Source organism: Chlorocebus sabaeus, chromosome 24, assembly GCF_047675955.1.
Source record: "Chlorocebus sabaeus isolate Y175 chromosome 24, mChlSab1.0.hap1, whole genome shotgun sequence".
NCBI lineage: Eukaryota > Metazoa > Chordata > Mammalia > Primates > Cercopithecidae > Chlorocebus > Chlorocebus sabaeus.
Genome location: NC_132927.1, coordinates 69,926,701 through 69,951,991, shown reverse-complemented (window position 1 = coordinate 69,951,991; position 25,291 = coordinate 69,926,701). Strand labels below are relative to the sequence as shown.

Below are 25,291 nucleotides of genomic sequence, written 5' to 3'. Positions count from 1 at the left end.
TTCCACATCAAAATGTACTTTTTAAATTGAGTTTACTAGGATGGGGGGAAACAATATAGCAAGAATAAATAATGATATGGTAAACGGATCACAATAGCAGGCTATAGTTAAATTTCTGCAGCTGTGTACATACATTAACTTCTTCAAGACAGTACGAAATAAGTCAGGAGTTTTCCAAGTGGAATCCTGGAACCAGCAGCTAGAAATGTGCCAGAATGCAAATCCTCAAGCCCCACTCGTACTGAATCAGAAACTCCCAAATCAGGCCCAGTAAGTTGTGTTTTAGCAAGTCCTTCAGGGACACTGATGCACACTGACATTTGAGATCTGCTTCTATAAACTGATGAAAACAAACTATAAGGTTTCAGTGGTTTATTCTTTTCCCCAGAGATTAAAAACAAACGCAGAAGATGATCAGGGGCAGTGCCCAGATCTGCCCTAGCCAGGGAAATTCTTACGCAGATTCTGAAAGTATTTCACAAGTGCCTTTGAAGGGAACCACTGGTTCTATTTAATCTATTCAACACTCATCGGAGTTGGTGTGACATTTACATTACTTTAAACCAGAGGCTGAAAACTGGCTGCTCATCAGGCCCCCATAGTGATTTAAAAACCAGAAAATGTCATCTTGGGAATAAAAGGGAAGACAGACAACCTGAGGCCTGCGCTCCCACAGAACAACAATTGGCAGGCGTGAGTAGCCGCTGACCTCGTAGAAGGACTGGCACATTCCAGTTCCTAAGGGCCTCAATTCTCCTTATTATCTTTTCTCCCTTATTAACCCTGTAGGCAGGGTTCCTATGGGCAGGCTGATTGTCACAAATTAGGCATGCCACTTGTTTACAGTTGGCAACACTTGCCACTCTTCTGTGCTCAAGTTAAATCTTCTGACAGTCACATCGGCACACAGGCATTTAATTTGCCATACCTCAGCTGGGAGTGGTGGCTCATGCCTGTAATCCCAGCCCTTTGGGAGGCTGAGGAGGGCGGATCATGAGGTCAGGAGATGGAGACCATCCTGGCTAACATGGTGAGACCCCATCTCTACTAAAAATACAAAAAAAGTAGCTGGGCGTGGTGGCAGGCACCTATAGTCCCAGCTACTTGGGAGGCTGAGGCAGGAGAACGGCATGAACCTGGGAGGCAGAGCTTGCAGTGAGCCGAGATTGCACCACTGCAATCCGGCCTGGGCCACAGAGCGAGACTCCGTCACAAAAAAAAAAAAAAAAAAAAAAAAAAAAATTGCCATACCTCATCCCATCCCTTCTCTGAGCATGTGCGACTCTTTAGCAGTGAAGCCCTGATTGGTTCTCCGGTCCTAGGAGGCTCCATGTACTTAAAATTTGTGCACTCAGTTTCCTGTGTGTTGATGTACAGTAGCTATACAAATACACAGTTTCAAAGTACTAACCCTTCTTGCTTGGATTTATTCAGCTACTCCAGATCTGTGGGCAAACAAGGATCATAGAATATAAGAGGTGGTAAAGATCCCTCCTTTGTACTCCTGCTTCTCACAGTAACTCCAAACTCAGAGCAGCACACGCTGAGTTAAGGGTCCTTGCATTATCCCTTGCAGACCTATTAGTAGTATCTGCCTATTTGGAAAAATGTATTATCACAGGTGACTGATCTTTGTCAAGTATCTTATGTATACATAATACTCATTTCAGAAGTGGAGCTACTAATATGTAACCTGATCCTTTTGTTTTTCTGTCTATGGGAAATGCACTTTATTTTTATTTTATTTTATATTTTTGAGACAAGATCTCACTCTGTTGCCCAGGCTGGAGTGCCGTGGCACAAACGTGGCTCATTAAAACCTCGACTTCCTGGGCTCAAGCAATCTTCCCGCCTCAGCCTCCCAAGTAGCTAGGACAACAGGTACATGCCATCACACCTGGCTAATTTTTAAAATATTTTCTATTTGTTTATTTATTTTTGAGACAGAGTCTCTCTCTGTCATCCAGGCTAGAGTGCAGTGGTGCAATCATGGCTCACTGTAGCCTCAACCTCCTGGGCTCAAACAATGAGCCCATTTCAGCCTCCCAAGTAGCTGGGACTACAGGTGCACGCCACCGTGCCCAGCTAATTTTTTTTAAGAGACAGAGTCGCACTATATTGCCTAGCCTATGTTTTTTTTTAAATCTTTCATAGAGACGAGGTCTTGCCACGCTCCCCAGACTGGTCTCAAACTCCTGGGTTCAAGCAATCCTCCTACCTCTGCCTCTCAAAGTGTTGGGATTACAGGCATGAGCCACTATGCCCTGCCTGATTCATTTTGTTGCCAGTTAAATGCTTCTGCAATCTGCATAGAGAAAGCACAGAAAACCTCATGGAGCAGGTCAGGTTCAAAGCCAGCAACACCACTGCCAGCCATCACCCTGCCCCCTACTCTAGAGACACGAATGTCTTCAACCCCCCCCCCCCGCTGTAGAAGGGCAAGAAGAGTCTGTTAGTGAAATGAGCACTGGACTGTAAGTCAGCAAACTCAGTTCTAATCCCCACATTGCCACCACTGTATTGTTTCCAGAAGCTACACCGCCTCTCTGAATTTGCAGAATTCATTTAGAAAACAGGGGCATTAGAAAGGATGATCTTTATAGATTTCTTCCAGCTTTAACAGTATTGGCTTCTTATCTGCATTTACTGAGCTCAAGTTGTCAATGATCCTTGGGCCACCAGATTTCCAGGTAGGTAATTGTGTGTCTATTCTTGGGAGATGGTAGGGTGTAGGGTGTAACCGTCAAGCAGAAATATCATCATTCACAAACACAGCAATCACTTCCCTTTAGATCATTCTCTAAAATGGAAACTTTACATTATAAGTCTGGGCTGCTTTTGGACAAAACTATTTATTTACTTATTTAATATCTACCAGAGAAAAACTGCCAGATAAACACAATCTACTCATGTCTTCCTGGCTGTTTTTTTTTTTTCCAAATCAACTGGAAACATGCATATTCATAATCAGTGAGCAAAATCCCGCTCCGCATTCCTGTCGTTCTCTAAGAGAACACAGAACAACCCAAATAAGCCTCCTCGCTCCGTGGCTGATGGAGTTTCCTCATTGTCCTTTGCCATACATTAAATCACCCAAGACACTGCTGCTTGTAAACAAATGGTCTGAAAATGGTAAGAAATTAACTGACAATGAAATCTTCGGCTCAGCTTACCTTCAGAGGTAAAACGCAAGGCAGCTTGGCAAAAAATGTCTGAAACTGGTTGCTGATTGTGGTCCACAGGCTACTAGGAGAATCCATAGGCAAAGCTTCCATGAAGGTTGCAATGTTTTCCAAACAGCGTATCATAGCACCCCCTGCTGGTAAATTCTTTTTGTTATTTAGACCCTAAAAACACAAAAGCATAGGCAATCAACTGCTGAAAGAGCACGGGAATGCATAGCGCTGTTTGGTGAAGGTCAGTTTAAAAGTCACATCCTCAGGCTATAAACGTGTTCAGTGCCTACTACATAGGCCAATCCCTGTGATAGACTGGAGGGATACCAAGAAAAATCGTTCAGACAAACTTAAGGGGGAAAATTGGTGAGAGGTGAAATGTGAGCAAGAAATAGGAAACAGCTTCCAAGGGTCTACAACTGGTGTGGTTCGGTGCTAAGAAAGCAATGAATGATGCTCACTGGAAATAATCCCCAGCACAAAGACTGAGCATAGAATTACAGGAGCTGCAGCCTTTTTTCTAGCAGTGAGCATCTCCCACAAGCAAACCCCGAGAGCTGACCTGCAGCGGCGCTGAGACTTGAACCCAAGTCTCTTGATCCAACACCCATAGCTCCACCCACCACTCTGCCCTTGGAAAACCGGGTTGCTCTGTGGAGGCAAGGTCATGACTTAGGCTGACGGTATGGAGAAGTTTTCAATGAAGAGTAAATCCACGCAAAGCAGCAATGTCCAACTGACACTTTTCTAAGCGATTCTACTTCTTAATTAACTTTTTAAAATTTAAATTATGTTAATTTTTAAAATTTAAATTATTTAAATTTTAGCATTTTCTATTATTTTTCTTTTGAGTTGGGGGTCTCGCTCTGTTGCCCAACTTGGAGCATCGTGTAGCCATCACAGCTCACTGTAGCCCCCAATTCCTGAGTTCAAGTGATCCTTCCCCCTCCATCTCCTGAGTAGCTGGGACTGCAGGCGTGTGCCACCATGCCAGTTAATTTTTTTTAATTTTTATTTTGTAGAGATGGGGGTCTTGCTATGTTGCACAGGCTGGTTTTGAACTCCTGGCCTCGAGCAATCCTCCTGCCTCAGCCTCCCAAAGTGCTGGGATTATAGGCATGAGCCACTGCACTCAGCCCTTAGCTTTAAATTTAATATAAATTTTTAATTTAAAAATTTTAGATTTCATTTTTAAATTAAATAACATTGAAATCCTTCCTCAGCAGTACCCTATGGTGTGACTCAAAGAAACACCCACAGTTGTGCTGGGGCTTAGAGTTTCGGCTGGGGCTTAGGGTATTACTAAAGGAAACCCACCTCTAGGAGCTGACTGAGAGCTGCGATAGAGCTCAGCTCGTTGAAGTCCATCAGAGACGAGGCTAAGGTCCGTAAAAAAGTCCCATCTGGAAAGTCAACAATCAGATTTAGTGTTTGGATGTCTGGGATGAGGCAAATTTGTGGTGTCTGGATTCTCAGTGGATGAATTACCTTTGATGGTGCTTTGGAACAGCTGCGGGAAGATGCCGTTGGGGGCCAACTGATGGAAGATGCAGCGCAGGAACTGCTTGGCCACCCCCGCTGCATTGCCAGGAACCATCATGCTGGAGTTGAACAGGGGAGAAAAGACACGAAGTCATGGGCCAGTGAGCATGTGTTCAGGTATTTACTTAGGGTTCAATCATTTGCACACCATGCCTCTTATGGGATAGCTCACTGTCACGTTCATCAGTGAAATGAAATATTCTACTCAAACTTAATCCCTGTTAACAAGAAGTTTTTAGAAAGAGAGAACCATGAAATGCCAGCATAGACTCAGACGTATTCCAGGTCTCACAATGGACTCAGGAAGGTTATGAGGTCCTGAGAGAAGAGGTCACATACAAAGGTCACATGCTCACAGAATGACAGTCAAGACTAGAGCTCTGGATGAGGATTACCAGGAAAATCCTCCCAGGAAAGTGTCACTGGCTAAGAGAGTTGCTCTGAGGGAAAAAAATTCATATATATATATATATATATATACACACACACACACACACACACACACATATATATATATATGCGCAGTGAGGGAGATGTTCATTCTCATTAGGAGATCTGGGAAGTTTTCTTTGGGCATCCGTAAAAAGGCTGGACTTTGACAGGTGCAGTTTGCCCTTCACCCTTCATGTGCGCCTCTGTACATCAAAAGTAGGGCCAAATTTACGAGGCCCTGCCCCTTAGACCAAGGTACCAGAAGGGATGCTTCTTGAAGTAGTTAGGGGATAAGTTATCAGAAGGAAGAAAGAAAAAATCAAAGAACATAAAGAGATAAAGAGTAAGAAGTACTGCTTACCTAATTATGCCACTTATTACCTCATTATGCCACATCTACCCTGAAATGCTGGTTCAAAGTTTTAGGTCAAAAATATTCTTCAGGAAAAAATAATACCGAACTTAAAATAACTTCAGAAAATAGAGAAGGAGAGAACCCTTCCCAATTTGTTTGATGCAGCCAGCATAGCCCTAAAACTAAAATCAATAAAGCCACTATCAAAATAAATTTTAAAAAAGAAGGAAACAGAAAAGAAATGGGAAGAGGACAGACACACTCATACTCATCATGGCCACTGAATTCAGCTATAGATTAAAAGACCAAGTAGGGTCATGGCCACGTAGGGTTTATCCCAAGAGTGTAACAATAGTTTAATACTCAAAAATCAGTCAGTACAATTCAATATACTAAGAAATAAAGGACAAAAAACTTTTATCTCAATAGATGCAGAAAATACATCTCACAAAAGTCAACACACATCATAACAAAAACTCAGACTGGGCCAGACGCAGTGGCTATCGCCTGTAATCCCAGCACTTTGGGAGGCCAAAGCAGGAAGACTGCGTGAGCCTAAGAGTTGGAGACCAGCCTGGGAAACAGGGCAAAACCCTCCCATTTCTACAAAAAAATACAAAAAACTAGCTGGCTGTGGTGGCACACACCTGTAGTCCCACCTACTCAGGAGGCTTAGGTGGGAGGATCACTTGAACCAGGGAGGTTGAGACTGCCAAGATGGTGCCACAGAACTCCAACCTGGGTGATAGAGCAAGACCCTGTCTCAACAACAGCAACAGCAACAACAACAACAACAAAAACCCTCAAACTGGAAAAACCTCAATCTGCTAAAGGGCATCTATAAAAAACCTATAGCTACTGTGATTAATAGTAAATATTGAATACTTTCCCTGTAAGAGAGGAAACAGGACAAGGGTGCCCACTCTCCCATCTCTATGATTGCATCGGCAGTCCTAGCCATTGCAATAAGGCAACGAAAAGAAACAAAAGGCATAAAGATCAGAAAGGAAGTAGTAAAACTCTTGCTATTTATAGATGATTTTTCTATACAAAATCAAATCCTAAGAAATCTACAAAGCAACTACTAGAACTAATAAGTGAGTTTAGCTAGAATACAATGCAAATATGCAAGTATACATTGTTATTTAGATATCAGCAGCAAAAAGTTGAATTTTTTAAAAATTCCATTTACATTAGTATAAAAAACATAAAATTCTTAAAAATAAATTAACAAAAATGGCAAGACCTCTACACTGAAAACTAAAAAACACTGCTGAGAGAAATTAAAGATCTCATGAAACTGAGATACATACCATGTTCATGAATTGGAAGATTCAGTATTTTCATGCTGTCAGTTATCCCCAAATTGATTTGTTCTTTCAACACAACCCCAGGAGGCTTTTTTGATTAAAATGACAAGCTTATTCCAAAATCTTTATGAAAATGTAAAGAATCTAGAGATCCAAACCAATCTTGAAAAAGATAACTAAATTTGGAGGACTCATGGAACCTGACTTTAAGACTTACTACTTACTATGAAGCTACTATAATCAAGACAGTGTGGTGCAAGCTTAAGAATTAATATATAGATCAGTGGAACAGAATAGAGAGCCCAGAAATAGATCCACTCTTCTATGGTTTCTAAGCTTAACAGGCACCACAGTGATCCAATAAGAAAAGAGAACATCTTTTTTAACTGTGTTGAAAAACTGATTATCCACATGGATAAAAATGAACTTCTACTGCTGCCTCATATCATACCATACATAAAAATAAATTTGAGAAGTTTTTTTCTTTTCTTTTTTTTTTTTTTTTTGAGACGGAGTCTCACTCTGTCGCCCAGGCTAGAGTGCAGTGGCACAATCTTGGCTCACTGCAACCTCTGCCTCATGGGTTCAAGTCATTCTTCTGCCTCAGCCTCCTGAGTTGCTGGGACTACAGGCGCCCGCCACCACACCCAGCTAATTATTTGTATTTTTAGTGGAGACGGGGTTTCAACGTGTTAGCCAGGATGGTCTCGATCTCCTGACCTCGTGATCCGCCCACCTTGGCCTACCAAAGTGTTGTGATTTCAGGCATGAGCTACTGCACCTGGCCTTGAGATGGGTTTTATAAATGCCAAATATACATATGAAAACCATAAAGCTTTTAGAAGAAAACATTAGAGAATACCTGCATGACTTGGAAGTAGACAAAGGTTTCTTAGACAAATAACAAGAAGCAATAATTGTAATGTTTTGTTTTAATGCATTAGAAAAATTAAAAACTTATCAGCAAAAGATACCACTAAGAAAAGAAATAGGCATGCCCCAGACTGGGTGAAAATATTCTCAAAACTTAATATTTCTCAATAATTCTCAATATTTCTTAATAATTCTCAATACTTAACAAAGGACTAGTATTCAGGATATATAAAGTCTCACAACTCAGCAATAAAAAGACAACAACCCAATTAAAATATTCAAAAGATTTGACCAGACACTTCTCAAGAGAATATACACAATGGGTCAATGAGCACTTCACAAAATGTCATAGAGAAATGCAAGTTAAAACTATAATGAAATACCCATTACACATCTACAAGAATTACTAAAATTAAAAAGACCAACAATGCCAAAGGTGGGCAAGAATATGAAACAACCAGAATACATTGATGATGGTAATATAAAATGGCATAACCACTTCAAGAGAAGTTCCAGTAGTTTCTGATAAAATTAAACATATACCTATCCTGTAATCCAACAATATCATCCCTAGGTATTTTACCCAGGAGAAATAAAAACACTTGTTTTAAAATGGGCTTTTATAAGAATGTTCACAATAGCTCTATATTTTGTAGCCCCAAACTGAAACAACCTAGAAGTACTGCAATAAGAAAATTAAAAAGCAAATGATGGGATGCAATTCAGCCTTGAAAAAGAAACTCCTGATAAAAAAGCAGCAATATGGATAAATCTCAAAAACATCATGCTGAGTAAAAGAAGTTGGACACAAAAGAGCACATACAGTAGGATTCCATTGACATGAAGTCTAGAATGGGCAAAATCAACCCATGTAGAAAAATATCACAACAGTGTTTGCCCCTATAGGGGTACAGATTAGCTGGAAACGTGCATGAGAGAACTTTCTGGGAATAACAGTAATCCCATTAACGGGGGTGTGGATTACACAGTCATATGCATTTGACAAAACTCAAGGAATAAACACTTAAGATTCGTGTACTTCCTTGTATGTAAATTTTACAAAAGAAACAACCATGGTCAATGTACAATATGATGAGTATAGTTAACAACAATGTATTGTATACTTGAAATTTGCTGAGAGAGTAGATTTCAAATGTTCTCACCAAAAAATAAAAAGATAACTACGTGAGGTGATGAATATGTTAATTAGCTTGATTGTGGTAATCATTTCACAATGTACACATCGATCAAAAGATCACATTTATATCTTAAATATATATAATTTTTATTTCTCAATTATACCTCAATAAAGCTGGAGGAAAAAAGAAACAACTGTATACAAAAATTGAACTTGAGTTAATGCTAACTTTGCTGAAGTATGTAGGGGAAACTACATTCTAATACCTGAAATTTACTCTGAAATACATCCACAAAAAATGAATTGATGGATAGATAGATGGTTGGATGCATGATAAAGAAAATAAAATATTTGTTTTAAAATCTAGGTGATAGGTATATGAGTGTTCACTGTATAATTCTTTCAACTTTGCAGTACGTTTAAAATCTTTCATTAAAAAAGTTAAGAAAAAAGGTTTTTAAAAAGTCATTCATCGAATAGAGCATTAGAAAGAAAAGCAAACATCCCTTAAAGCCATAAGTTATAGAAATGCAATGTCAACAATAATATCATCTTATGTTTGTAGGACCTGCTACACTTATGCTCTCATATACACTCTATCATTTGGGTCCACAGAAAATACCCCTGAGGCACAAGAAGGCATATATTAGTATCTCTCTTTTACAGATGAGGAAACTAAGGCAGAGAGATCAATGTGACCAAAGTCACACACAGCATCCGTTCCTGCCCTCTTCTGGTTCTTTCTCCCCACTGCAGTCAAAGTAGCCTTTCTACATGCTACACACACACATGCGCGAACACACACACACACACATGCATGCATGCACACACACACCTTGTTGCTTACAAATCCTTCACTGGCTTCCCACTGCTGCTACAAGGAAGTCCAAAATATTTAATGTGGTTTATAAGTCATGCACAATCTGGTAAGTCAAACTCAGCAAGCGTTTGCATCTCGATGCTGTGGTTATACTGGCTTTTTCATAGTTCCTCCTACACACCGTTTTTTACCATGCTCTTTCCCTAACTATGTGCATAATTAGGTTAAACTCATTTTTTCAGATTTTGGTTTAAACATCACTTCTTGAGGGAGCCCTGCCCTCTTTCTCCCCTTCTCTACCACTACCAAGACCAGACTGGGACCACCTGTTATACCCACTCACACCATCAGCTCTCATCCAGGTTTGCTCATCTCAGCAAATGCCACACCCGCTCACCCAGTTGTTTAGACCAAAACCTGAGAGTCATTCTTGCCTCCTCTCTTTCTCTCTCACCCAACATCCAATCCATCAGCAAATTCTGTTGGTTCTACTTTCAAAATATTTCCTAAATATATCCTTAATGTGACTGCCTCTCACCACTTTAGACCAAACCACTAACCTCTCATCTGCACCACTAACATGGTCTCCAAAGTGGTTCCCTGCTTCCATTTTTAGCCCCCCACTATAACCTATTTTCAACAGAGAAGCCAGAGGGATCCTTAAAATTTTTTTCCTTAAAAAGATTTATTTTATTGTGTACGAACACTTAGCATGAGAATTATCCTCTTAAAAAATGTTTGTGTACAATACATTACTGTTGACTGTAGATGCAATGCTGTACAGCAGCAGATCTTCAGAGCTCATTCATCTGGCTTGACTAAAACTTCATGCCCCTTGATCCGTAACTAGGCATGATCCTTCAAAGCAGGTGATACGGTTTGCCTGTGTCCCCACCCAAATCTCATCTTGAATTGTAGCTCCCATACTTCCCACATGTTGTGGGAGGGGCCCAGTGGGAGATAACTGAATCATAGGGGTGGTTTTCCCCATACTGTTCTTGTGGTACTGAATAAGTCTCACAAGATCTGATGGTTTTATAAATAGGAGTTCCCCTGCACAAGCTCTCTCTTTGCTGGCTGCCATGTAAGACGTCCCTTTGCTCTTCCTTCATCTTCTACCATGATGGTGAGGCCTCCCCAGCCATGTGGAACTGTGAATCAATTAAACCTCTTTCTTTTATAAAGTATCCAGTCTCAGGTATGTCATTATCAGCAGCGTGAAAGTGGACTAAAACAGCAGGTTAAAGCACATCGCTCCTCACTCCAATGGCTCCCTGCTGCATCCTTAAAATGACCTGCAGGGCTCTACTTGGCCTGGCTCCCACTGCCTCTTCCCTCTCATCTCTTCCCACTTTTTTTCATACTCAACCTGCTCCAGCCACATTAGTCTGTTCTCCAAATATATGAGGCATTTTCCTGACTTAGAGACTTCGTATTTACTGTTCCCTCTGCCTGGAATGTTATGTCTATAAATTACTGCATGGATCACTCTCTCACTTTATTCTGGTTTTGTTTAAATATTACCTCCTCAAAAAGGCTGTCCTTGACCATTATATCTAAAATACCAGCTCCGGGCACTCTCTATCTCCCAGACTTGCTTGATTCATTTTCGTAGCATTTAGCACTAAATGATATTAAATTACATAATCAGTTTTCCTGTTGGTTAATTTGTTTATTTTCTCCCTCCTCAACTAGAATGTAAGTTCCCTGAGAGCCAGGATTTGATGTTTTGTTATAGTTGCTACAACCTCAATAACTAGTAGTCATTCCATAAATACTTGTTGAATGAATTACTGTTAGTATAAGTCTCTCTGTACTTTTTCTTCATAGCACTTAGCACAGTTTACAATTATAAATTTGTGCAAATATTTTATTCACAGTGGCTTCTTGAATAGACTATAAGCCCCATGAGGGCAGGAATCATGTCAGTTTTGCCCCCAGTGAAGACCTAAGTGTCTAGCACAGGGTGGGCTTAAAAGTATTCGTTGGCTAAAATGAGTGAGTCAGTGAATGAACGAATGAATGAAGGCATGAACAGAAAATGAATAATTCGTGCTCTCTAGAGCTACAACTGGAGCCTAACAATATTCCTTCCATGGTGCACAAGCTGGAATTTTTTTTATTTTTATTTTTTATTGAGACAGGGTCTTGCTATGTTGCCCAGGCTGGTCTTGAACTCCTGGGCTTGAGTGATCCTCCCACCCTGGCCTCCCAAAGTGCTGGGATTACAGATGCAAGCCACTGCACCCAGCCCTACACTGGTGTTTTAGAAACGGGATGAACATGCACAGAGGAGAAAAGAAAGTGAGATCTGGGCTCACATTAGGACCTTACCTTTCTGCTTGATTAGAAAAGGTAGTACTGGATGCCAATCTAGGAAATAAAGTAAAGAGAGTCACACAAACATCTTAGGTTTCCATGATGAAATGCATTAATATTGTGGGAGGACCTGTTGTGTTTCCAGTTTAGACGGGGAGACATGTATAATGTTGACAATTCCCTTGACAGACAGAGGGCCCACTCAGTGGTCAGTCTCTAGAGTTAAACCTGACCTAGTCCTTGAGACCTGCTACATCAAGTTAGACATTTTCATGGAAACACTTGCAGTTAAAGTTGGTTTTCTACAAAATGGCGCCTGCAGCCAGGTCAAACAGTTATCACAACAACATGTGACCTAGTCCCTCTCCATATTAACTCAACTCAAAATTCATTTCTTTGTATATAACCTCGGAAACCTAACTAAAAACAAACCATAAACAGTAAAAGCCTCTATAAGATAGTAAAATAGATATGAGGAATATCTGTCAGCCGTTGAGTTGAAATGAGGAGAAAGGAAATGTTACATTGAGAAGAGAGACGTATTGGTTAAGTAAACGATATGGAGCATGTAATTTCCAGAAAAGTATAATTATACGGTTCTGTATGTGTGGAAATATTCTATATGTTATCATATAGAAAGAGAATGGACTACACTGATGGGTTTAGAAGAACATGTCTGGATCAGTAAGATACTGAAGAAACAGATAAGGAGAATGTTGCAAATTTATTTACTTGATTAGGACTACAAGTGTAAGAGGGAACTGAGCCAGACCCCACTTAGAGAGGAACAGGGGCTCCAGCAACCACTAACACCAGACACCATTCCCAGTTGTGTTGTTTACAGACCCTCTCATGCTAATGTCACTACAACAAATAGATAAACATTGGCAAGTAAACTAAACAGTAATTAATGGTGCAGCAAATGAGATTTTAAAGGCTGTACCTACAGAAAGGGATCATTTAAGAGGGATCCAAGCAGACAGCAAAGTATGAGATCATATGGAAAAGCTTGGGTGATCCATGAAAGGGTTATGCTGAGCTTACAAACTCTTGGAATTGCTGGGAATGGTCCCTGTGGTCATAATTAGCACAAATAAACAACGTGTTTGTAAAACCACATGACCTCATCTGTTCTTCGTGATGAAGTGAGACATGCCAGGAAGCCCTGAATTAGCTGACAGTTGAATCTGTCTTCTTGGTAGCTTTGGTGATTAGGCTTAGGTTGCTAAGAATTGTGGCAGCTTGCACTAAATGTACTCCCTGTCTCTTGCTAGTCTACCCAAAGGAGGTAGAGATTTAAATATATGTGTATGTAAATATGTAAAAATGTATCTGTTACTGGTTTTCCCTTGCTTTTCTTCAAAGCTCGTGTGTTTCCATCCTAACAGTTGGCAATGTTTGAACACATATTGTTCTCACTTATGTTAAAACAAACAAACAAACAAAAAAACTGAAACAAAACCCTCTATGTAGCTATGACAACTTAGATCATCTGTTTCAAAGAGATGATAGCAGATCGGAACAATAATTCTATCCGTTCTGAAACTAAGAAGTATTGACAGTAGAAATTGTGACCTGGTATTAATAAAAACTCTCAGCTCCCCAAGTATTGCTGATAGCTGACACAACATTTATTCTGCAATTACTATGACTAGGTCAAACTTAATGAAGTAATTCATCTTTTCTTATCTCTCCATATCCCCATACCCATCCCTCACTTGGCACATGGGCTATTTTGAAGTCTCGAGATGCAATGGTCACGCTTACCTTTATACAATCTCTGTCTATATAACTCCTAAGGACACTACCAAAAAAACTGGAGGGAGGGAGGATAAGGAAGCCATACTCTTTTGGGGTTGAGGAATTTATAATGCTTTCCTGTTTGTTTTCAACTTGAAGTCAGCATTTTTTCATTTTTAAAAAAGGATTAAATTTTAGCTCCATTGAGATTCATTCTCTTTCCTTTCCTCAAACGCCAAGAATTTGCAGAATCCAGTTCTTGTCCTACCCCCTCCTTATAAACTTTCTTGAAGAAATGTTTTCTATGCTAATCTTCTCTAGCACTTAGCTCTCTCTCATTCCACTCATTACAGCATTTAATCACACCCTATCTTGTTTGGCTAGTCAACGAGTCCACAGTAACTGTCACAGCAACTAAGCCCAAAGTACCTGAGGACAAGAGCTCTGTCTAACACCTGCAGCCTAAAGCACCTGGCACTGTTAGCACAGATTGGAAACGTTAATACGTTCATGTGGAGTTTAATTCAACCCTCTCTTATAAGTTGTGCATGCTAGGACTACAGTTTGTTATTGAATTTGAGCTTTCTTCATATCCATGAAATATATCCTTTATCTTCTAATGTCCTATCTAACAAATAGCATTTTCTTAGCATGAACATCCTCAAAGCACCTAAGTGTAACCTCTCAGTCAGGTTGAAAGCCCTGTTCCCCAAATGTGTGCATCCTTCTTTTATCTGAGTCAGAAACCTGCTGTAATTACTCTGTCTCCTCACACGACAATTCCCCAAGTTTCATAGTTAAATGAGGTGTACTTGAGATTACAAATGCCTAGAAAATCCATCTCAAAACAGGTAAAGAGAAACAATAATAACAGCTAATACTTATGAATTGCTTACTATCAACTGCTGACAGTTGTGTGCATGGTTACACCCATTAGCTCATCTAGTGATAGGGGTAACAAACAGTGGGGTTTTCTTAGTGCAGTTTCCTCTAGCTTTGCTCTGACATTGTGACTCATGACCCTACGCAGCTGGAGAATTCAGTTGAAAGATGGGTCTATTCGGTTTTTAAAACTAGTCTGAGTTGACCTCACAAATACCAGTACCTACAAGGTGGCTGAATGTTTTACTTTTGAACTGGTAAGATTTTAGTTCAAGATAGAGATCGAATAAAGGACCTTCCTACCAAACAAAACAGAAGCTGACATTCACCTTCCCACAGACTGCATGATATCCAGCAGCAACGGGGCTGCCAGGTCTGGGCTTAAGTGGATGAATGTGGAGAGGACCACGATGGCCAGCCCGAGTGTCTCTTCATCATATTCTTCAAGAATAGCCCCACAGTCATGGCATCTGCAAAGAAAAGAGAGACACGCTTTCCATGAAAGAAAGATCCATGGTCTCAAGATATCATGTACTACACACATGGCTGTTTCTAGTAGGTCTTGGAAAAGTCTCCAAAAGGAGATCAGAAGCCCCGCTCTGGTCATCAGCAGGGGATTCCAGTGCCGCCATCACCACAGATACAGAAACAGCACACATGACAGAGACCACAAAGGTGCCTCTCATGACTGAAAATGTTCTTTCAATTCCCCAGCATCCAGCCTGCATGTGAGTGACTGCTCTCGCTTAGAATGAGTACCACCTGGGCCATCAGTTTCAAGCCTATGGATGAGGGATTTGATGCATTTGACATTATTGCTGAGGAAAGTCAGTAACTAGATTTGTTTTTCATTTGTTGAAGTTAAAAATGAAAAATGCTTAGGCACAGATGGAGGCCTTCGGAAAATGTTCTATTTGTGGGTAAGAGACAGGGTAATCAAGTCTACAGAACCATCTGGGAAGCCTGAGGAGACAATGGAGTCTCTTCTCCACCACTCACTCAGATGAGTTTTATGAACTCACCAGGCCTGCCGAGTGTTGTATGTAAAAGCATAAACAATGGCACCCACTCTTAGGTAACTTCCAACTTATCGTTCTTTGTAGTGTCCTAATGTAGGGTCCATTTCATTCAGCTTGACCAAAGCCAGCTGATAAAGTGAGTGGTTTTATAAAGGGAAGCGAAAGTCTACTGGGAATAGCAGGGAAACAAGAACTACAACCGCTATTGTGACTTTTCCTTCTGAAACCTTCCTAAACATAGGCCAAAGAAAAAGTATAAAAATGTCTTACAAATTGACATTTTAAAATATAGGATTCACATTTCTAAGTAAAATAGAAAAGAAATGGAGTGCACAGAAAGGCAAGTAGGAAAGATTAAGACTTGGGGAGGAGGGTAATCCCAAAGGAAGAGCTGGGAGAGCCCTCCACAGGCAACTCAATGACCTGTGTGGACCTTCCAAGGCAGCTGCATGAGACAGGCACTGCCGCTTCTTCAGTCATGGCTGTCAGCTCATTACAAATGAGTAATGGATGGCCAGCTACAGGGATACTCACACCAGCCCCTCCACCTTACCTTCCTCACCTTTTATCAGAAGCATACTGTGTTAGTCTGTTCTCATGCTGCTAATAAAGATATACCCAAGACTGGGTAATTTATAAAGGAAAGAGGTTTAATTGACTCTCAGTTCCACATGGCTGGGACGCCTCACAATTACAGTGGAAGGCAAGGGGGAGCAAAGTCACATGTTACATGGTGGCAGGCAAGAGAGCTTGTGTAGGGGAACTCCCATTCATAAAACCATCAGATCTCGTGAGACTTATTCACTACCATGAGAACAGTATGGGGGAAACTGCCCCCATGATTCAACTATCTCCACCTGGCCCCATCCTTGACACGTGGGGATTATTAGAATTCAAGGTGAGATTCGGGTGAGAACACAGCCAAATCATATCATCTACCTAATCTATCAATCAGGTCACTTTTACCAAGAAGGCTCCCTGGTCCAAGGGGATTTCTCTAAACTTGAAATCTTACAAGTTTTTTTCTTTTTAGACAGTCACTCTATCACCCAGGTAGGAGTACAGTGGCACCATCACAGCTCACCACAGCCTCGACCTCCCAGGCTCAAGTGATCCTCCCACCTCAGCCTCTATAGCAGCTGGGACTATAGGCATACACCACCATACCTGGCTAATTTTAGTATTTTTAGTAGAAACAGTGTTTTGCCATGTTGCCCAGGCTAGTCTCAAATTCCTGGGCTCAAGCAATCCACCCGCTTTGGTTATTCTTTATCATACTCACTGAACAAGCATCTGTGTGTCAGGCAATATACTGGAAGAACAAATTATGACTTAAAAGTAAAGCATGCTTCTTCTGAAACTTTCTCACCACTGTGATGACCAAACTCAAATTCTGTAAACATGGTGAAGAAAATAGCTGTGCGAGCTTACTTGTCCGTCATCACCGTCGGCTGCTCGTCAGTGAATTCTTCGGGTGCAGGCACAAACATACTGACTATGCTTGGTGCTGACAGCAGGCTGGATTTGGTGGCACCTGGGTAAGCAGCAAAGGGACAACCAGTGAATACAGATGAGCTTCAAGGGGCCAAGAAAGGCCTGGTTCTCCTCTTAGAAACCCTCCAAAGATCACATTCCCAGGAATGCAACTTGGACGTCCCAATTGTACTGCAGAAAGCCCTCAATCATGAAATGAAGTCAAGAAAGATTGTGATTTGTTTCTACTTGGTTGAAGTGAAGAGCTAGACTTCTCTCTCTTTGCTTCTTGACTTTGAAAGAAATCAGAAAGAGCTCAGGTGTGCCAGCAAGGTCCAGAGACAAAGATGAAAAAGACAAAGGGGGAAATCTATTCAAGGGTACCCTTAAAAGAGCTACAATTCTTATTTGTAGGCATAAATGCAAACTGCCCATATGATACTGCATTTCTAAAATCACAAATGCATATCAACATTACAGTTTTGCTAATATGGGAAAGTGGTAAGATCCCAGAACTCCATGCACTTAAGCAATGGAACATCTTTGAGCTAAGAAATATCAGTGTGTTTGTTTGTTTGTGACAAGGTCTTGCTCTGTCACCCAGGTTGGAGTGCAGTGGCGTGAGCATGGCTCACCGCAGCCTCAACCTCCCAGGCTGAAGCAATCCTCCCACCTCAGCCACTCAAGTGGCTGGGGCTACAGGCACACGCCACCATGCCTGGCTAATTTTTAAGCTTTTTGTAAAGACACGGTCTCACTATGTTGCCCAGGCTGGTCTCAAGATCCTAGGCTCGAGGGATTCTCCTATCTCAGCCTCCCAAAGTGTTAGGATTACAGCTGTGAGCCACTGTGCTTCTACTCGCATTTTTCAAACTGAAGTATTTATGAATGTAATATCAAGTTTTTTTGAAGGAACCATCCAGTGACTCATTCCACGTCAGCCAATCAATACCACAGTGTTTAAAACTTTGGGGTTTGATGGCTTCAAAGAAATCTGAGGCAAGAATCTTAGCAACATGCTCCAGGGATGAGTAAATCAGTCTGGAGAGTCAGGAAGCTTTCCTCCATTAAGGAAGCCATTAGTGCAAGATAGAGTCTCAGATGAAAATGAGGCCCCCAAGAAGAATCTCAAAGTGATCATTCAGAATAATGCCATGTTCTACAAAGTAATAACTAAAACTCTAAGTTCTTCAAACAGGAAAGAAGGCAGAAAAATCCAACAGTCATTAAATAATCTTTCTCATCAAGGAATTAGTATCTTGGCGTTGGGAGGAAAAAAAAATCTGGTATGATCTTTCCTCAAATAGGAGAAAGAAAATGATTCAGACAATGAGTTTCTAAAGGAATCAAAATATTCATAAAGCTAGCCAAGTGGGCAATGTGTTTTGATCTGAATTTTAGGAAGAAAAAATGGTGTTGAGCCTTTGAAAAGTCAAGATGCTTCTATACTACAGACTGCTTTGTCTGATCAAAGATTACACAAATATGAGAAGCAGAACATTTACAAATCCAAACTGCAAAGGAAAGTATCTGAAAATATCTTTATGTCACTTCCCAAGCTCCCAAATGGGAATCCAAATTTTACTACTATATTTATCAGCTATATCCAAGATAACATCCTTCCCTAAGTATACATAAGTGTATCATTCACAAAGATCTTCAATTGTTTCATAAATATGTTACTTTGAGTGGAAGCAACAGTATTACAAGCATAAATGTACACTGATTAATAACAGCAAAGGCAAGAAATAATCCAAGATAAATGAAGACACAATTGATTATTAAATAGCATGGTAAACAGCATGAAGTTGCTTCAAGAAACCAAGACACAGAAAATTTAAATTCAATACCCCACATTTCTTGAACATTGACAGACCACATCAACCAGATGTCAAAATGCTTGTCTAGAAGTGGAAAAATTCAGCCCATACAATGTATTATGATAAGTACATAGACTTACTAGAAACACAAGAAATTGACTTTTTAATTAAAAATCCTCTGAGTCAAGCCTTTCAGAAGATTACTGCCAATTACTATTATACAGTAATCACAATTAAAGTCAAGAAAAGGGAGGGACTTGAAGTCATTCTGGCAGTTTCAAACTAATTATTTGCCTAATACAAATGTCAAGAAAGAGGTGTTTTTGACAATAGCATTGTGAAGTTGTTTTTCCATGTGACGGAATGTATGATGTAATATTTATGGCTGTCATCTATAAAAGCAGACATGTTCAGTTATTGGACACTGACCCCCATAGGGCAACACTGGCTGAATCAATGGATTCCTAAATATTGCTACTGAAGTAGGAACACAGAGTAACGTACTAGGAGGAGGTGGGAAATGCGAAATGGAAGCCACAGACCTCAGCCACCTTTGTTATACTTCAGTCACAATAAGTCTGCAATGTTAAAGGCAGTCCCTATCACCTCCAAGTTGCTGCACATTTCTGATGCCTCCACTACTGGCTCCCCATCTGAATAGCTGAAGTACACTCTACACTGAGCTAGCAGCAGAAACAGAAGGCTCTCAGAAACTTGAATGAAGAGGGGCCCACCTCCAGAGCCCAACTTTGAAGCAGAAGATTTTGACAAAAAATCCCTTTGTGAGTCTTGCATACAGGAGAAATTATGAAGGTGTTTGTCTCAAAGCAGGCATGCATGGATCAATCCCCCAGCTGCACTGATGGGCTCTTCAGTTTCCCATGAAAGAGACTGACTTTCCATCTTAGTGTTCTCATCACCTATTCTACTTTTGCTGCTACTGCGTCACCAGATCATGAACAAGCACCAAAGATTTGTTCAACCACCCTTGCTTCTACTCATCAAAGCTTTTCCTAGACTCATAGATGAGAAGAATCTCACCTCATGCAATACAGGGACTACAACTGCTATTCATTGCCAAAGAAATGTGAGCCAAAGCTGGAGATCAAAATCTCCTAATTCCTTAGGAAAATTAGAAGAGTGACATGGTCTAGATTTAAAAGCCTAGTTGTGAGATGGGATCATAGTTCTTTCTGGGTATTCTGTTTTTCTGCCAATGATAGGCAAATGATAGGCAAATCTGCCTTCTCAATTAAAAAAGAACAAAGGTAACAATTAACTACTTTGGTAGTTAAAATTCATGGGATTAATTCTGAAAATGAATATTCTGACCTTAGCACAGACTGGCCTTCAGCTTGATTCCGTAAGCAGCATCAAGTCAAGTGAATCTTTTCAATATATACTTCAGAGAGCTGGAAAGAAACTATTAGCCTATGACCTCAATATTCTAGAAAAAATACAGATTAGCTGGACCATGCTCAGAAGAGTAGATACGGCATGATATGGAAAACTGATATGTCTGAGAAGGAATGCTGAAGGACCTAGGAATGCCTGGTCCAGAAAAGACTGAGGGAATAAGCAATGTCCAAAAATAATAGAAGAGGCCAGGCCTGGTGGCTCATGCCTATAATCCCTGCACTTTGGGAGGCTGAGGTGGGTGGATCACCTGAGGTCAGGAGTTTGTGACTAGCCTGGCCAACAGGGTGAAACCTCATCTCTACTAAAAATACAAGAATTAGCTGGGTGTGGTGGTGCATGCCTGTAATCCCAGCTACTCGGGAGGCTGGGGCAGGAGAATGACTTGAACTCAGGAAACAGGAGGTTGCAGTGAGCCAAGATTGCACCACTACACTCCAGCCTGGGTGACACAGCAAGACCCTGTCTCGAAATATATATATATATGAAAGAGACTAGACTTGTTTTGTGTGCAAGGGTTAGAAAGTCACTATAAGGAAGAACCGTTGGCCACGTTCAAAGTTGAGATGTCACGTACTCTCAGCCACTGGGGGTGTTTGGGCAAAGGTCATCCCCACTCCATGGAGCTGCTAAGAAAAAGGCTGTACCTGCTGGGTGACCAAATGATGGACATGTCCAGTCTCCTTCAGCTCTTATAGTCAGAGACTCTGTGACTCAACTAACCTCTCATCCTCAATGGTTGTCCCTCCAGGTCAGGATTTAGGCATGTTGGCACATTACACTGGCGTTTCCCAGGCTGTATCTGTTCTGTGGATAAATAGAGGGTTTCAGTCTTTGATGTGGTCATCTTAGCACCATTTAGAACATGAAGAATTTAACCAATCATCTCTTGGGGCCATTTGTTTGGTCACTGTTACTATGTATGATTAACATTTTCAGAACACATCCTGTATTTTAGGGTAGGGTTATTTGGGGCTTCACTACAAACCTGCCATTCAGTTCTATGAAATGCAACTAAAAGCCGGACAGCATCTAATACTATCCCAGAAAGTCCAGACAAGCGCCCCATCCTGCCCCCCCAAAAAAGTTCAAATCTCATATCTCCAGATAGGAAATGAAAGGCTAATATCACAGCCATGACAGAAATGTTTTATGCAAATCAGTAAGTACATAAGTGTCATTTGGGACAACGGCCAGAAAGGTCATACTGAAAACATGTGGAACTGGTAGAAGGAAATGACAGGCGTTGGACTAAGGGATGGGGAATAGGAATAAAGGGGAGGGGGCAAAAATGGAGGCATGGTGCTTCAAAAATGTTTGTTCACATGAAAGATGAGGCAAAGCAGTAAGTCATGGTGCCATGCATGGATGGAGAAGAGGCGGGTCTCATATGCATGGGTGGAGAAGAGGCAGCTCTCAGGGCAGAGTTGGTGGTGCTGAGGTTAACTGGTCAGATCCATGTTTTAGGTTGCCTTTGTTAGTGTGCCTACATGGCTACATTTGTTCTTGTGGAGACCAGCAAGTCACTGAATCTACACGTGTAGTTTAAAGTGACATGCCACCTAACACTATACTACACAGTCACAGACTCTCCCCTGGGTTCGGATGTGAGGAGGACTTCTTCTGGCACTAATCAAAACAAGAATATTGAGATGACACTCATAGGACTTGGTGACTCGAGAACCAATTTGGAGGATGGAAAACAGGGCCAGGAAAACTCAGGGGAAAGAAATTCAGACAGCATATAAATGGGAAATATTAAATGAGAAACCAGAGTGACATGAACAAGGTTGAAATTTGGTTGAAAAGTGAAAAATTCCGTTAAATGGGTTATTTGGCATTATGTAGATTTTCTTAGATTAAAATTTGGACTGAAAATTGAGATCAGTTTGCCTTTTATAACTACTGTGTCCATCAAACTAGGTTGTCATTGTAGTTGGAATCTAAACAGGTTGGTTAGCTTAGGCTGAGCTACCTGCTGCAGAAAACAGTAGCAAGGTAAAATCATCTTCAGAGCCCTCACATCAGCATTTAATTATTGGAAACCTAATCAAACAAAAGCTGCCATTCTCAGTTCCTTACATAGTTTCATCTCCATAAAGAAAGCACAGTCCTCTTTGGTGTAGGCAGAAAGACTTCATTCAAACCCAGTGAACTCCTGAGGATGGCTGTCCAGTCTTTCTCCTTCTCTCCCCTGCCTGTTGGCTCTTGGCTATTCACTGCTCACTACAACATATCACTAAAATGAAGAGAAAACACTAAACCTTTAAAATGTTAAGAACCCTTATAAAGTCCAGGAGAGTTGAAACTATCTGTTAAATGTGAGATTGGTTATGCTGTGTAGGATTTAGTTATCTAGACTAGAGCTCTCTCTCTCTCAGAATAATGAGGGCAAGTAAAATTATGTATATAAATACTATGGCTTTGAAGAAAATGAAAGTATCTCAATATTTTGCTTTTGTGGGTATTATAATTCATAGTCATCAGGAAGAATATTAAAATAATCTCATATCACTGCAGCCAGAAAGTATTAACCACGATACTAAAAGAGTCCGATCCAAGGGTAGGCCCCAGAGCATATTACCATAATAAGCCCTTACATTTTAGTGGTGCATGCATGTTGCAAGGTGTTTTCACATATGTAATTTTGTAACTCAAATGACCCATTTAATTATAGGAAAAAATAAAAAACAGAAAATGCAGGCACTTAAGAGGATTGCGACTGTACTACTAGCTTGATAAGGTAGTACATGTACAAAACATGGTAACAAAGTTTAGAAAATACAGAGTGATCATGTTTAGAATAGACATGTCATGGCAGTCAATTCTTACTTTAAAATTGAGGTTAGATGCAGTTCCATCTTATGAGCATGGGGGTGTGCGGCTGCAACCTGGTGACCCTGCTGGCTAAAACACAGAACTCATATTCCCAAACCTACTGGCAGATCATGACGTCACTAAGCTGACAATTGTCATCGCTATTGTCATTACTATAAATATTCCCTTATTTAGGGGGTGCTTTGTAGTTTATACAACAGAGAATATTGATAATCTGCTGTGTGTTTTCTTTTTTATTTGCATCATGAAACCATAGTTCCATTCCCTCCTCCCCAGATCAATAACCTAATATGTGGAATCTGGGTCTTAGAGAGAACAAGAGTTGGGCCAGCCTCAACGGAAGAGCGTGTCACTCTAGAACACTTGGGAAGTTTAAATAGACTTACTAATTACCTTAGGTGGTTTTGAAAAAATTATCTGAACCAAAGAACATGAGAGAAAATCTATTGTTTAACAAGGGAGCAGAGTGGACACAGAGAAAGTAGCATTCGCTAATCCGAGAGGTAGAATGAGAAGAAAAAGCTTGACCCACCAGTGTCCCAGTTGCTGATGTTATGGGGGGCGCTAGACTGATGCTCCAGCTGCCGCTTCATTAACTGGCTCATTGTCAGAACTCCCAGGGATCCCCTTTTCATCTGCCTATACTGAGCTAGATGGAGGAAATTAGGAGACGATTATAATAATAAATTTCCACAGCACACAAAGGCTCCACACATCCATATAGAATTTTAATTGACCCTTCATTCATTATTCATAATTTTTGGTAAATTGTATGCTTCTGTTCACATGAAAAACTAAGGCACTCTGCTGTTCCGGACACCTTTCTTCACACAGTGAAGATGGTAACACTGCCCATTAGCACTGATTTGTCGCCTGTAAATATTTATCTCAGTTACAACTGAATGAAATATGATTATCTTCATCTACTTTTAAAATTATATACTCTGCCATGTTCTAAAAAGGATTTAAGACAAATAACAAATTTAAACATATGGCTTAACTTTCTTTAAAGGAGCTTGTACGTATATTATTTCCATCTTCCTCATAGCCCTATGAGGTCCTTGTGTATGTGTGCGTGTATGCATGATGTGTGTGTGTGCATGCATATTTTAGGGTAGGATGACACATATCAACCCCAATTTTTAGAGAGAGAAATTGAAGCAAATGAAATTATATGACTTGGAACCAGTTAGCAACTGAGGTGGTCCTAAAACCAAAACATATCAACTCCAAAGTCAATGCTGTTTTCAATCTCCGTGTGAGCCTCTGTCTACTGTTTGAAAAATGTGGATCAAACAACATTCCATGAGTATATTCTAGTACACATCTTTGTTTTTAAAAAGTGGTCACATTTTTATCCTGTAAGTTAAGCATTGAAACATATCCCATTAGTGAAATGTCAAGTTATTAGCATTTCCAAACCAGAAAACAATGAAAACCACTTTCGCCAGTAGATGGCTGAGTTGGAAAGCAGCCGCCTCTGGTCTTATTCCCAGCAGTCCCGCCAATCCCTACCAACCCCCCCAGTGAGAGAGGCAGAGCATCATGGATGCAACTTTTCTACATGACCCCAAATACCTTGTATATTTGACAACTTGTGGTTATTCTCTGTGCTATAAGAACAATTTCAGAAACTGAAGCTATCAACTACTCACCCTAGAAAGGGATGGTAGAGACCAGGATGACTGCATGGCCCCTGGAAACTCTTCAATGTTATACACAGGTTTCACAGTCATGGCACCAAGGTGGCAACTTGGTGTGATGTGAAATCAATTATAACATTATTTTTAATGTAACTAGCATGCTGTTTGATTAATGGTGGTCACAACATGTTTAGCTACAAAATAACCAGCTGATAAACTGATCAAAAGGGAAGGATGTGATGGGAATTCTTGTGTCTTAAAGTCAATATTAACTGAATTCACGGAAATGACTATTCAACCTAATACTAAACATCTCTGGTTTTTGTCGCTGATTGGTAAAACTTACAATGTTATGACTCACTTGAAAAGCACAGCTTTAAGTAAAATTCAAAAGCAGAATTCTTTTCAAAGATGTAACAAATTTAAAAATTAGCAGCATCTAGTAAGACTCAAAGAAAAATTTAAAACCTCTAATGATTGAATAATTTCTTCAAT

General features: G+C 40.4%; 1 protein-coding gene across 13 annotated transcripts in view; it reads right to left on the bottom strand.

Moving 5' to 3' along the window:
* Positions 1-25,291, bottom strand: part of UNC79 (unc-79 homolog, NALCN channel complex subunit) — a 279,067-nt gene that overhangs the window by 50,542 nt on the left and 203,234 nt on the right. For 11 of the 13 annotated variants that reach the window (XM_007987657.3, XM_037984430.2, XM_007987658.3 and 8 more), the window contains 8 exons: positions 23,686-23,802; positions 21,039-21,122; positions 17,038-17,140; positions 14,917-15,057; positions 11,981-12,019; positions 4,665-4,777; positions 4,494-4,579; positions 3,174-3,347 (listed from right to left, as the gene is read on the bottom strand). In XM_007987657.3, coding sequence (XP_007985848.2) covers positions 3,174-3,347; positions 4,494-4,579; positions 4,665-4,777; positions 11,981-12,019; positions 14,917-15,057; positions 17,038-17,140; positions 21,039-21,122; positions 23,686-23,802 — 857 coding nt within the window. The remainder of the gene's footprint in view (positions 1-3,173; positions 3,348-4,493; positions 4,580-4,664; positions 4,778-11,980; positions 12,020-14,916; positions 15,058-17,037; positions 17,141-21,038; positions 21,123-23,685; positions 23,803-25,291) is intronic. The other 2 variants (XM_037984423.2, XM_073011276.1) reach the window with 1 other exon arrangement.